At 47.8% G+C, this 12,688-nt stretch overlaps 1 protein-coding gene across 1 annotated transcript in view; it reads right to left on the reverse strand.

Annotated features, from left to right (window-relative positions):
• LOC144768560 (phosphatidylinositol transfer protein beta isoform-like) overlaps positions 1 to 12,688 on the reverse strand; it is a 372,071-nt gene that overhangs the window by 196,798 nt on the left and 162,585 nt on the right. The window contains exon 4 of the mRNA XM_078652332.1: positions 4,187 to 4,278. Within this exon, the coding sequence (XP_078508458.1) occupies positions 4,187 to 4,278 (92 nt within the window). The remainder of the gene's footprint in view (positions 1 to 4,186; positions 4,279 to 12,688) is intronic.

Consider the following 12,688-nt stretch of genomic DNA (forward strand, 5'->3'; position numbering starts at 1 on the left):
GTTAAAAAATGCAGAGGATGTGCCTTTACAAAATTTTAATAATGGCCAACCTGCATTAGTTAAAAACAAGGTGAGCGGATTCTGCAAGTTCTAAGTTAGGGAACTAGAATCCTAGTACTAATCAAAAAGTGGTCAACATGTTTCTGCTGGAATTTCGCATTTTGCTCAGCATTCGTCAGGACCTAAAAAAAAGTCCTCCGGTGGTGTACGCACGCTAAGGCGTACCCTCCCGTGAGGCTCGGAATGTGAAAAATATTTACAGTGATGAATGGTTTCCGTGATTACCCCAGTACAAATTCAGTCGGGGTTCATCAAAAAACCTAGAGGGAGAAAAAGAGACAAACAAACATATATACAATTGATATCTTGAATCAAATGTGCCGGTCTGAGTATGTGTAAATTGCTTATTAAACATACTTCGTACCCCACCAACTGTAGGGTGTTGTCCCTGACTATAGGGTTAAAGTGCACCTAAAACCGTTCAGGTGCCCGTTCACAATTGTAGAACAGGCAGTGGTATCTAGCTTGGCTGCATAGTTGGTGCTAGCAACGTTCTGCTTGTAAATACCAGCAGTAAACGTTATGAAATGAAAAAGCAGTGTTTACACAGGATATTTGTTCATATTATTTACAATCGATAGGATTCACAAAATGGCTAGCAGTACGGACACAGGGCTTGCAGGGAGACCCCTATCTTATGATAAAAGGGGCAAGGAGGTAAATATGCACGTAAGCGGACCCACCTCTATCGAGGCGGAATCATGCCCCTTCGGTAAAGACAGCGTGGGACATCTTCACGCGTCGTAAATCTGGCAAGAAACAAACAGACAGACTCTCAAAGTTGAGTCCAAAGCGAGTGATCCAATGGACAACACTCGCGGGAGGAAAAGAGGACACTAAGTGTGAATCCTATCGATTGTAAATAATATGAACAAATATCCTGTGTAAACAGTGCTTTTTCATTTCATAACGTTTACTGCTGGTATTTACAAGCAGAACGTTGCTAGCACCAACTATGCAGCCAAGCTAGATACCACTGCCTGTTCTACAATTTTGAACGGGCACCTGAACGGTTTTAGGTGCACTTTAACCCTATAGTCAGGGACAACACCCTACAGTTGGTGGGGTACGAAGTATGTTTAATAAGCAATTTACACATACTCAGACTGGCGCATTTGATTCAAGATATCAATTGTATATATGTTTGTTTGTCTCTTTTTCTCCCTCTAGGTTTTTTGATGAACCCCGACTGAATTTGTACTGGGGTAATCACGGAAACCATTCATCACTGTAAATATTTTTCACATTCCGAGCCTCACGGGAGGGTACGCCTTAGCGTGCGTACACCACCGTAGGACTTTTATTTAGGTCCTGACGAATGCTGAGCAAAATGCGAAATTCCAGCAGAAACATGTTGACCAATTTTTGATTAGTACTAGGATTCTAGTTCCCTAACTTAGAACTTGCAGAATCCGCTCACCTTGTTTTTAACTAATGCAGGTTGGCCATTATTAAAATTTTGTAAAGGCACATCCTCTGCATTTTTTAACACACCACACATTCACGTTTAGTCACCTCCTAATTTGGGCACTGTTGCACTCACCACATCCAGCTCTGCTGTAATCAGGCGTTGTAGCACGCTGGGGGGACATTCGGTCACCCCAGCGGGGACCAAATGATGAAGCATGTCACCAACTAGTGGTGAGTGAGGGTCCTTCTAAGAAGAAAGGTTCTTTCCCTCTTGTCGAGCACTGGGTGATTTGTATTATAGAGCCCATCTGGTTACCCGTTCTAGGAATCGTTGGGCTTTAATTAGGGAGACGGAGATTGTTTTTCCGCTCTGTGCCTGCAAGTGTGTGAGCATTGATCACATTTGCGGGACAGTGTGGGTTAACATTACATCATCACTTTTATGTTAGTTTTTTCCACTTGAGTCACTCCTCTGTTGTTAAGATATATTGATTGGGGTACAGGAGTGTCTATTCCAACCCTGTCTCTCTTGTTGTTATTGAGTAGGAGAGGACCCCTCCACATGTACCCCGCTCCAACCAATTTACCCCACTCCGCTCAAAACCCACCCGTTCCTCTCCACTCCAAAGCTACCTCACTCCACTCCAAAAATCGACCTCACTCCAAAACAATACACATCGACCTCACTCCAAAACAATACACATCGACCTCACTCCAAAACAATACACATCGACCTCACTCCAAAACAATACACATCGACCTCACTCCAAAACAATACACATCGACCTCACTCCAAAACAATACACATCGACCTCACTCCACGACAAAAATCTACCTCACTCCACGACAAAAATCTACCTCACTCCACGACAAAAATCTACCTCACTCCACGACAAAAATCTACCTCACTCCACTACAAAAATCTACCTCACTCCACTACAAAAATCTACCTCACTCAACTCCAAAAATCTACCTCACTCAACTCCAAAAATCTACCTCACTCAACTCCAATACAATACAAATATACCTCACTCCAATACAATACAAATCTACCCCATCCCACTCCAATACAAATCTACTAAATAGGCTGCTTGCACCATCTTATAGAGGTTAGGAAAAGGTGTTTTGATCATAATCTTGGGGCACTATTCAGGTTTGCAAGGAAACTGGGTTCCAAGCCAATTGATGCATTAATCCACATCTACGCCACACACTGTTCTGTTATCATGTAGGGGGCAGGAGTTTAGGGGTTTTGCAAGGCTTCACTTCTAAAACAGCAGAAAACTCCTTCCTTAGAAGACTCCTGGTAGTACCCACCAGTCTCAATATTTACTATGCCTTACGGAATTAGGTTTGGTCCCCTTAATACACCACATCCAAACTGCACCAATCATGTTATGGCGATCCATTTGGTCAAAGGACAAACCTTTACTTAACCGAGCAATAATACAGGACTGTTTGAGTCTTGATTACATACACAAAATTCCATGTCTCAGTTATGTCAAAAAGCAGCTTGAACTAATGCAATGCAAAATTTACACCACACCACTACAATCCACCACAATCCAAAGTACCACAATCTACCCCTCTTAACCCAACTCCACTCCAATCTCCCCCACATTATTCCACTCCACACCAACCTACTACACCCCAATGTACTCCACTCTAATCTACTCCACTGCAATGCATGCAACACCTATCTACACCCCCCAATACCAGTCTGCCACACCCCACCCCAATCTAACCCAGTGCACTTCACGCCAATCGTCTCCATACCACTCTATGCCAATCTACCCAACTCCAATCCATCCCAGTCCAACCTAACCTACTCCAATCCACCCCACTCTATTACAATTTGCCCTACTCCAATGCACCCAATCCACCCCACTCCAATCTACTCCACTCCAATCTACCTCAATGTACTTCAATCATATCTACCCTACTGAACTCCACTCCAAATTACCTCACCGTCAAACAACATGGCTAAAACACATTGTCAAAGCCAAGAGCTTTTGCTTAGGCAACACCTATTAGCTAAGCCAATGCTTGTAATTGCTTACTTACTCTTATGACTAGTAATACCAGAAACACCTTATAACTTTTTCTACATCTGTGAGTCCACATAGGTGAAAGCATAGGTGCAGGACATCAACTGCCAAGCATGAGAGACAATGGTAGCACATATGTGAGAGTAACATCAGTTCTATGAGGGACACACCCACTCTGGTAAGACAGTATTGGGGTTGCACTGCTTGCACCGGACATATATAGTGATTTGTCTGAAAGGGAGATGTTCAGAGACCGGATATAAGGTTTAGTAATCAAACTAAAGGAATCCAGCATGTTCGACATCGGATGGGTGTATATGGGGAATACAAGCACTGCAGTGGGCACTAGTATTTATAGTGTGAAACTCACTGTTCCTACAAAAGACAAGGAGAACAAAAGGGCTATAATGAAGTGGAGAGAGGCTAAATGTTTTCAGTAGATTATCAGATTCTGCACTGGGGTGGGAGGATGCAGTTATTTGGGTGGCATATACATTCTTCAATAAAAAGATAATGTTCAATAAGGAGAAAACTCACAGATTACATAGCAGAGTGAAGACACATTTTTTACATGGGCACTAATGATAAGCATCACCTATTGAATGATCATTGTGTGTGAGCGTGTGTACAGCACTTACGACGTTTAGTTTTTGGGGGTGAATACTCACTGGTTCGACAGTATGGGTAGGCATTCCAGGCTTTCTCGTGAAAGATAAGTGACCCCTCTGGTGCAAACATCTTCACAAAGCTTGGGACTTTACTGTAAAACAAGAAGTCAGGTGTCAGAGAATGCCACGAAGTACATACACCTCTCTTTCTTCTAGTTCTGAAATATTGACCTCTAGATGCACAGCTGGAAGCCCAACATTAGAAAGCTCAAATAAAAGCCAACATAGGAAATGAGTCAAAATAAAAACTGTTCTGAGACCAAATTTAAGAACCATACACAAAATGCTCTCTGAAAGCGAGTGACTGTCAGCAAATAACCTTTTGTATATTATCACATGTTCACATTAACTTAAAAAATTGTGTATTTTCTTGCAGAGACTCATTTGCTAAGTGATGCACAATGTGGGCTTCTTCTTGCATGTCAAAATAAAAGATATCAACGAGGCCAACGTTTCTATTCAAATTCTCTTAACTGATGCATTTAAGTTGATCACAAGCTACTCTGCAAGGACAGGACATCTACTGAATGCTTATTCCCTGTACACTTGAGCTCACACTCTGTATGTTTATTGGGAGCCCATACATCCAAATACTTAAGGATTTGTTTAGAGCGTGGGCACTCACAAACATTTCCCCAGGGGCCACAAACTATGGTCTGTTGTGTGCCAGAGGGCATTAATGGTAGCACGGTGGGAGTGGGGCTTTGTGAGGGGGTTAAAGTGGGCATAGGGCAAGTGAATCACATACATGGTGTGGTCAGTGAGTCATATGAAATTTTAAGGGTTTCTTGCCTTACTGCCCTCTAAATGAAGTCCCCAGTCTCTAGTAGAGTCATAGATTTAACAATTCTGTGTCATTCTGTATCTGAATTGCTATCCCTCTACTGTACCTTGGGGTAAGCCTTTCTGCTTTCTGTTGAGAGCTTGGGAGAGAAGTGAATAAAGGAAGTAACCAGAAGAAGGAGTAGTTTCTGTCCTGTAACTCCAGTTCTGTAGTAGGGGTATCTCTGTTATAGTCCTAATCTAGTGAATAGTCCCGCCCATGTGCGTGGACCCGGGAGCAATCAAAAATTATCTCTTAAGGTGTCGAAAAATACAGAACTGCACAGACACTTAAGAGAGAATTAAAGACAGATAATGCAGCCTATAGCCACAGGCTACACTGTCCAGTACTTCAACTAGAAATTCCACCAAAAATCCACAAACAGCACAGCCTGTCCAGATTTCTCTTGCCTTAACAGCAAAAACCCTCTGGAATGATAGAGAGGAAGACATGGACAGACAAGCCCCTTAGGCTGCCATTATGTGGCTCAGAACAGGATACTGTGCCTTTAAGAGAACTTTCCAGAACTTCACAGTATCCCAGAATGCACTGCAGGTCCCTTTTACTTTCAGTTCTTTTTGAAGGCGTAACACGCCAGACCTGTAGCATTCCTTACATGAATATCTCTCTCCACAGGGGAGGAGGGCGGGCGCTTAGGACTATAACAGAGATACCCCTACTACAGAACTAGAGTTACAGGACAGAAACTACTCCTTCTGTAGTAGGGCATCTCTGTGTATAGTCATAATCTAGTGAATAGAATGGCAAGCCCATCCCCACACCAAAGCGGCGGTGGAGAAAAAATGAAATAACCACTATTGTGCAAACAGATTTCGCAGCGAAGCCTGCCCAACCTGAGCGTCTGCCCTGGCATCAGTGTCCAGACAGTAATGCTTAGCAAAGGTATGGACCGACTTCCAAGTGGCCGCCTTGCAGATTTCTGCAACTGGAACATTACGTAGCAAAGCAGTCGTGGCAGCTTTGCCCCTGGTGGAATGAGCCTTGGGTTTACCCCTTAAGGTCTTATTAGCTTTTAGGTAACACAATTGTATACAGGACACAATCCACCTCGAGATGGACTGTTTAGAGGTAGCAAGACCCGTCCTGACTGATCCATAATTGATAAACAATTGGTCTGACCTACGAATATCCTTGGTTTTATCCAGATAAAATTTCAACACCCTCCTAACATCCAGGGAATGCAGAGACCTTTCCGCTGGAGAGGAAGGATTCTGAAAAAAACGTAGGCAAAGTTATGGTCAGGTTAACATGAAAATCAGATATAACCTTTGGAAGAAATTTAGGGTGAGTACGCATAACAACCTTAGCAGCATGAAATACAGTATAAGGTTCTTGGCAACACAACGCCTGAATTTCACTCACCCTGCGGGCCGATGTAATGGCCACAAGGAACGCCGCCTTCCAGGACAGGTGCTGCAACGAAGCCTTATGAATAGGTTCAAAAGGCTCCTTCATCAATCTGGACAGCACCACATTCAATTCCCACGAAGGCGAAGGAAGCCGGACAGGAGGGAACACTTTCTTCAAGCCTTCCAAAAAATCTTTGATCACAGGGATCTGAAAGAAGGAAGTCTGTGAAGGGCATTTCCTGTAGGCAGTCAGCGCAGCAAGATGAACCTTAATGGAATGGACATTAAGGCCAGACTGCGCCAGATGTAGAAGATACGGAAGGATGAACTCTTCCTTACACGTCGTTGGGTCATAGTTCTTGGACTTGCACCAGATGCAAAACCTCTTCCACTTGTAAGCATAAGAAGTCCTAGTGGAAGGTCGCTTAGCCTCCTTCAGTATGTCCATGCAATCTTCAGGCAGATTCAAATGGCAATACTGCACTATCTCAGGAGCCATGCCGCCAAACTCAAAGACGAGAGGTTGGGGTGCACCATCAGCCCCCCGAACTTCGTGAGAAGGTCCGGCCTGCACGGCAACCGTATGTGAGGAAGGAGAGACCGGTGAAGCACGTCCGTGACCCACCACTGCCTGGGCCATTCGGGGCAATCAGGATCATCCGCGTCCTGGACTGGGACAGCTTGATGAGCACCGCCGGTATCAGGGGAATGGGTGGAAAAGCGTACAGAAAGCTGTTCGACCAGTTGATCCATAACGCATTCCCCAGCGTCCCTTGCTGGTAGTACCTGGAGGCGAAGTCTCGGCATTTGCTGTTTTCAGCGGTGGCGAACAGATCTACGTCTGGAGTCCCCCACCTTGCGAAGACTTCTCCTAGTACTTCGTCGTTTATGACCCATTCGTGGTTTTCCTGAATCAGTCTGCTCAGTGCGTCGGCCTGAACATTCTGCACACCTGGCAGATGGGTAGCCGTTATCGTCAGTCCCATGGCTAGGAGCCAGTGCCAGATTGCCTGCGCCTCCTGTGACAGAGTGCGCGATCTCGAGCCCTCCTGCTTGTTGAGGTAATACATCGTGGTCGTATTGTCCGTCTGCACAAGCAGAGAGTTGGTCTGGAAGGACGGATGAAAGGCCTTCAGTGGCAAGTGAACAGCTCTGAGTTCCAGGAAGTTGATGTGGTACGTGGACTCAGTCAGGGACAGAGTCCCTTGAATCTGTAAGTCTCCGGAATGCGCCCCCCAGACGTGGAGAGATGCATCCGTCACGATAGTCTGCGTGGGAATGTCCTTGTGGAAGGGAACCCCTCTGAGGAGATTCTCCGCTGAACACCACCACTTCAGAGACTAAAGAGCATGCAGAGACAGTCGTATCTTGTCGTCCCAAGATCCTTTCCTCTGATCCCACTGATCCTCCAAGCACTCCTGCAATGGTCTCATGTGCAGCCGTGCGTGTGGCGTGAGGAAGATACAAGAGGCCATCAACACCAGTAGAGAAGACACCGTCCTCACTGTTGTAGATGGAGTGGTCATAAGAGCCTGAGCCTTCCGAAGGAGTGATAATCGTCTCTCCTCCGAAGGAGACACGCTTGCTGACAGCGTATTGATGGAGGCTCCCAAGTACTGTATGCACTGGACCGGAGTCTGGACCGACTTGGACATATGATTGTGCAACCCCAGCTTGTTCAAGAGAACGCACGTCTTCTGGAAGTGCGCTTGAGCTTCCGAGATGGAGGAGGCCTTGATCAACCAATCGTCCAGGTACGGGGAGACAAACACCTTGTTCTTCCTTAGGTATGCGGCTACCACTGCCATACACTTCGAGAATGTTCTGGGCGCAGACTTCAGTCCGAATGGCAGTACTGTGTACTGATAATGATTGGCACCGACTTGGAATCGCAGGAACTTCCTGTGTTTGTGAGCAATGGGCACATGGAAGTACGCATCCTGTAGGTCTATAGCACATAGCCAGTCTCCCTGTTGCAGCCGAGGATAAATCTGATGCAACGACAGCATGCGAAACTTCTCTCTGCGAATCCACTTGTTTGCTTGTCGCAAACCCAGAATGGGCCTGAACTCGTTCTTGTCCTTCTTGCGAACCAGGAAGAACCGGGAGTACAGACCTCTTCCTCTTTGAGACAGAGGTACGTCTTCTATCGCCCTTTTCCTTAACAGGATATCTACCTCCGCCTGGAGCTCGCGCAGTTGAAACTGCGAGCTGACCGGTGGAATTGCTGGAGGCGGGCTGGTGAACCGAAGACTGTATCCATTGCAAACAATATTCAGCACCCACTTGTCCCGAGTAATTTTTCTCCACTCTGCCAGAAAAAATTTAACGCTTCCCCCCACCAGAGCGGGTAACGGATGTAGGGGAAGTAACCGCTCAGGGTCGAGACCCAGCTGGGCCTTTGTTCGCTGTAGAGGACTGCTGGCCTCCTCTACCCTTCTGGCGCTTCTGGAAGGGCCTCCGGAACTGCTGCTGTTGTTGCTGCTGCTGTCCCGAATTGTGCCCTCGTCCTCTGCCCTGTGCCCCGAACCGTCTCTGGAACGGGCGGTAGGCCTTCTTTTCTTTGGGCTTCTCCAACCCAACAGCCGTCAGGGTCTCGGCCTCCGCCTTCATACGGGCCATCTCATCGTCCGCATGTTTGCCGAACAGGGTTTCCCCCGAGAAGGGCAGATTGGCCCCTCGCTGCTCAGCCTCCGGCTTGAGTGATGTGAGCCGAAGCCAAGCATGGCGCCGTTGGTTGATCCCATGACAATACCCATGGGCCGCCAAAAGAGATACATCAGCAGCCGCGCTGATGACCTGGTTCGATACCAGCATCCCCTCCTTCAGGATCTCCTGAAAATCCTCCTTCTCTCGTGGCAGTAGTTCCGTGAACTGCTGGAGGGAGTCCCACAGGGCACTATCATACCGCCCTAGCAGGGCCGCATCGCTAGACGCCTTCATGGCCGTAGATGCCGTCCCACAGGCCTTCCTGCCCGCTGAGTCGATCCATCGGCTCTCCTTATCAGGAGGTACGGTAGAAGACCGGGAGGAAGAATGTTGTTTCCTGGCCGCCGTCACTATAACAGAATCCGGAATCGGATCCATCCACAGAAAAGCGGGTCAGAATCCGGAGCCCTGTATTTCTTAAGGAGCCGGGAGGCAGCGGCTTTCACTACTGCTGGCGTGAGGAACAGCTCCTCCGTGGGCTCTACTAGTCCTGGCACTAGCGGTAGTAAAGGGCGAGACAAATGCTTCTTATGAAGCGTCTCAAAAATCACGGACGTCGTGGGTGTTGGAGCCGTCGCCGTAATTCCCAATTTTGCTGCACCCCTCAGGAGAACATCCTGGAACGTGCTGATGTCGTCCACAGGAGACACTCTCGTCAACGGGGATTCCGACAAAGTCGGTGAATAGGTCCTGGTCCAGGAAGAGTCCGTGCGGGACCGTGATCCGCGCCCCCTATGGCACCATCTTGACCTGGTGGAGGATTTGTGACGACTCCTCGATCTCCCCCTCCGTCCTGAGCGTGATCGCGACCTCCTTGGCTTCGGTCGATCCGCCGGTTCTACAGGGACGGGCGACTTCGGCCTGGCTGGGGGCCTTGGACGAGGGGTCCCCTTGGGAGGGGTAGGATATCGGGGCAGTGAAACCGACCTCGGAGGAATCGGAGGTGGCTTGTCTGCCGGCAGCTGAGGTAGAGGTTGAGGACGCGGTGGAAGTGGTGGAAGTGGAGGCGGGGTGGGAGCCCGCGGAGGAAGCCCCCTCGGCAAGGGAGGGGGGGGCGTAACCGACTTCTGCCTGGAAGGGGTAGACACCACTGAGTACACCGAACCCGGTGATCCGCCTTCCTTTCCAGGCTGGGACTTTGGAGAGTCACCCATAGGCACCTGTCGCCTGCTAGACTGACTCCTGGCGCCAGAACTCCTTCCGCGCCTTCTTGGCGTCGAAGAACGGTGACCGGACGGCGAGCGTCGGCCCCTCAACGACGAGCGTCCTTCCCTCAACGACGAGCGTCCTTTCCTCGACGGCGACCGTCTCTCCCTCGAAAGCGAATGCCTTCGCCTCGACGGCGATCTCCTCCGCCTCGACGGTGACCTTCTCCTCGACGGCGACCTTCTCCTCGACGTCGAGGATCCCCTCGACGACGACCTTCTCCTCTTCACCGACGGCGAACGGCGTTGTCACCTCGACGGCGAGCGCCGACGCCGGGCCTCTCGACGTCGATTACTCGACGACGACTCCGACGACGAAATCGTCACCGGAGATCTCGACGGCGGTCTGTTCAGTTCCCTCGATGGCGAACGTCGACGTCGCTTCGACCCAGAGCCCTGGGGAGACGGGGAACAGACTGTAGTCATCCCTCTCGACGCCGTAGTCGGTGCAATCGACACAGACGGAGAATGGGGACGCTTGCTGGTCTTTCTGCCCCTGGGGAGCCCCCCAGAGGCCTCAGCATGGGCAGAGGAAGCCCCTCCAGACCCACCTTGTGCCTTCAGTCTTCTGGCCTCCAGGCCCTGAAGCCTAATCTTCATTCTATCCCTCAGGGTCCTGCTAGAAAAGCCCTGACAAATGTCGCACTCCTCTGGGACATGAGATGAGGGAAGGCAGATGATACACACCTCGTGTGGGTCCGATTTGGCCTTCTTCCTGGAGCACTCTGGACATTTGTCAAATAATGCAGGCATATTGACAATCAGAGAGTGCACCAAAAGACAAACAGGAAGAAAAAACACCAAGTACTTCAGAAAAGTACTCAAAGAACTTGAAAAAAGTGAAAACATCACTAATAAACCCTTGAAAAGGGAGAGCTCAATGCTCCAGGGTCCTGCTTGCAGAAGCCGGAAAAAAGAACTGAAAGTAAAAGGGACCTGCAGTGCATTCTGGGATACTGTGAAGTTCTGGAAAGTTCTCTTAAAGGCACAGTATCCTGTTCTGAGCCACATAATGGCAGCCTATGGGGCTTGTCTGTCCATGTCTTCCTCTCTATCATTCCAGAGGGTTTTTGCTGTTAAGGCAAGAGAAATCTGGACAGGCTGTGCTGTTTGTGGATTTTTGGTGGAATTTCTAGTTGAAGTACTGGACAGTGTAGCCTGTGGATATAGGCTGCATTATCTGTCTTTAATTCTCTCTTAAGTGTCTGTGCAGTTCTGCATTTTTCGACACCTTAAGAGATTATTTTTGATTGCTCCGGGGTCCACGCACATGGGCGGGACTATTCACTAGATTATGACTATACACAGAGATCCCCTACTACAGAACAATATGATTCTAGACAACTGCCTAATTTCACTTTACCTCCCTTTTCTTCATTATGGCAAACAAGAGTACCATGAAATGCACGAGATCAGGATATATGCTGTACAGACCTATGGTTTTTTATTTCATAAACTATAATGTTGTCCATGTATAATACCAACCCTGATCACTCAGAGGGTTCCATGAGGCAACTGACTTGTCTCTTAGTTTACTATTGGCATTGTTGTTAGGGTGTGAAGAGGCATGAATATTTCTACACTAATTTTTTAAAACGATCCTTTTTAAATAAAATACTTCTACACACAATTATCTGTTCTGATGTACTAAGGTGTAATGCTTTTGCATGTTAATGAAATACACTTTTCGAATTTTGAAGAGACAGAAAAATGAATGTGTTCCTAAAGTTACGTTTTGCAGGCACCTTATTTGCTTCTTTTCATTTACTTCAGTTAGCCTTTAAATAAATTATTTCCCGTTTATTTAACTTATTTTTGAATGTTCGGGCTTTTGAAGTAAAGAGCAGCCCAGTTTACTCACTCAGCTGGGGGCCGCAAGAGAAGGTCGGGAGAGCCGCTAGCGGCGCCCGGGCCGTGCTTCGACTACCACAGATTTAGAGGTTCCTAGTATTTGTGGTGGAAATACCGCACACATCAAATACTTTAAAACGTGGGGTGCACTATTTACTGGGTGGCACATTTCCTCCTCATCCCTAGTTCCAGACTTCAGAACGGGCATTATGCTGCAAAACTCATGTTTATAACCAATATGGGGATTATCAGATGGACTCGAATTAAGACCTTAGTAAGTAGAGTGGCAAGCAAATACTTATTAAGCAATACCCAACTGCTTTTCTGTTGGCATTCTCTGACAGAACGAACACCTCGCTGCTATCGCTTCATGAGGCAGGTGTCTTCCTGGGTCACTTTACAGTGTAACATCAGACATTTTCAGGCACCATCTGTGGTGACCGCGGTGACCGCCCTGATTCCCATCAGAAGCGGCCGCTCCCTCACGCTGCTCCCAGCTCCACTCAACCCTCCATCTGGTATCGTAGCGCTACACCGCTTGACT

This window comes from Lissotriton helveticus, chromosome 7 (assembly GCF_964261635.1).
Source record: "Lissotriton helveticus chromosome 7, aLisHel1.1, whole genome shotgun sequence".
Lineage (NCBI taxonomy): Eukaryota > Metazoa > Chordata > Amphibia > Caudata > Salamandridae > Lissotriton > Lissotriton helveticus.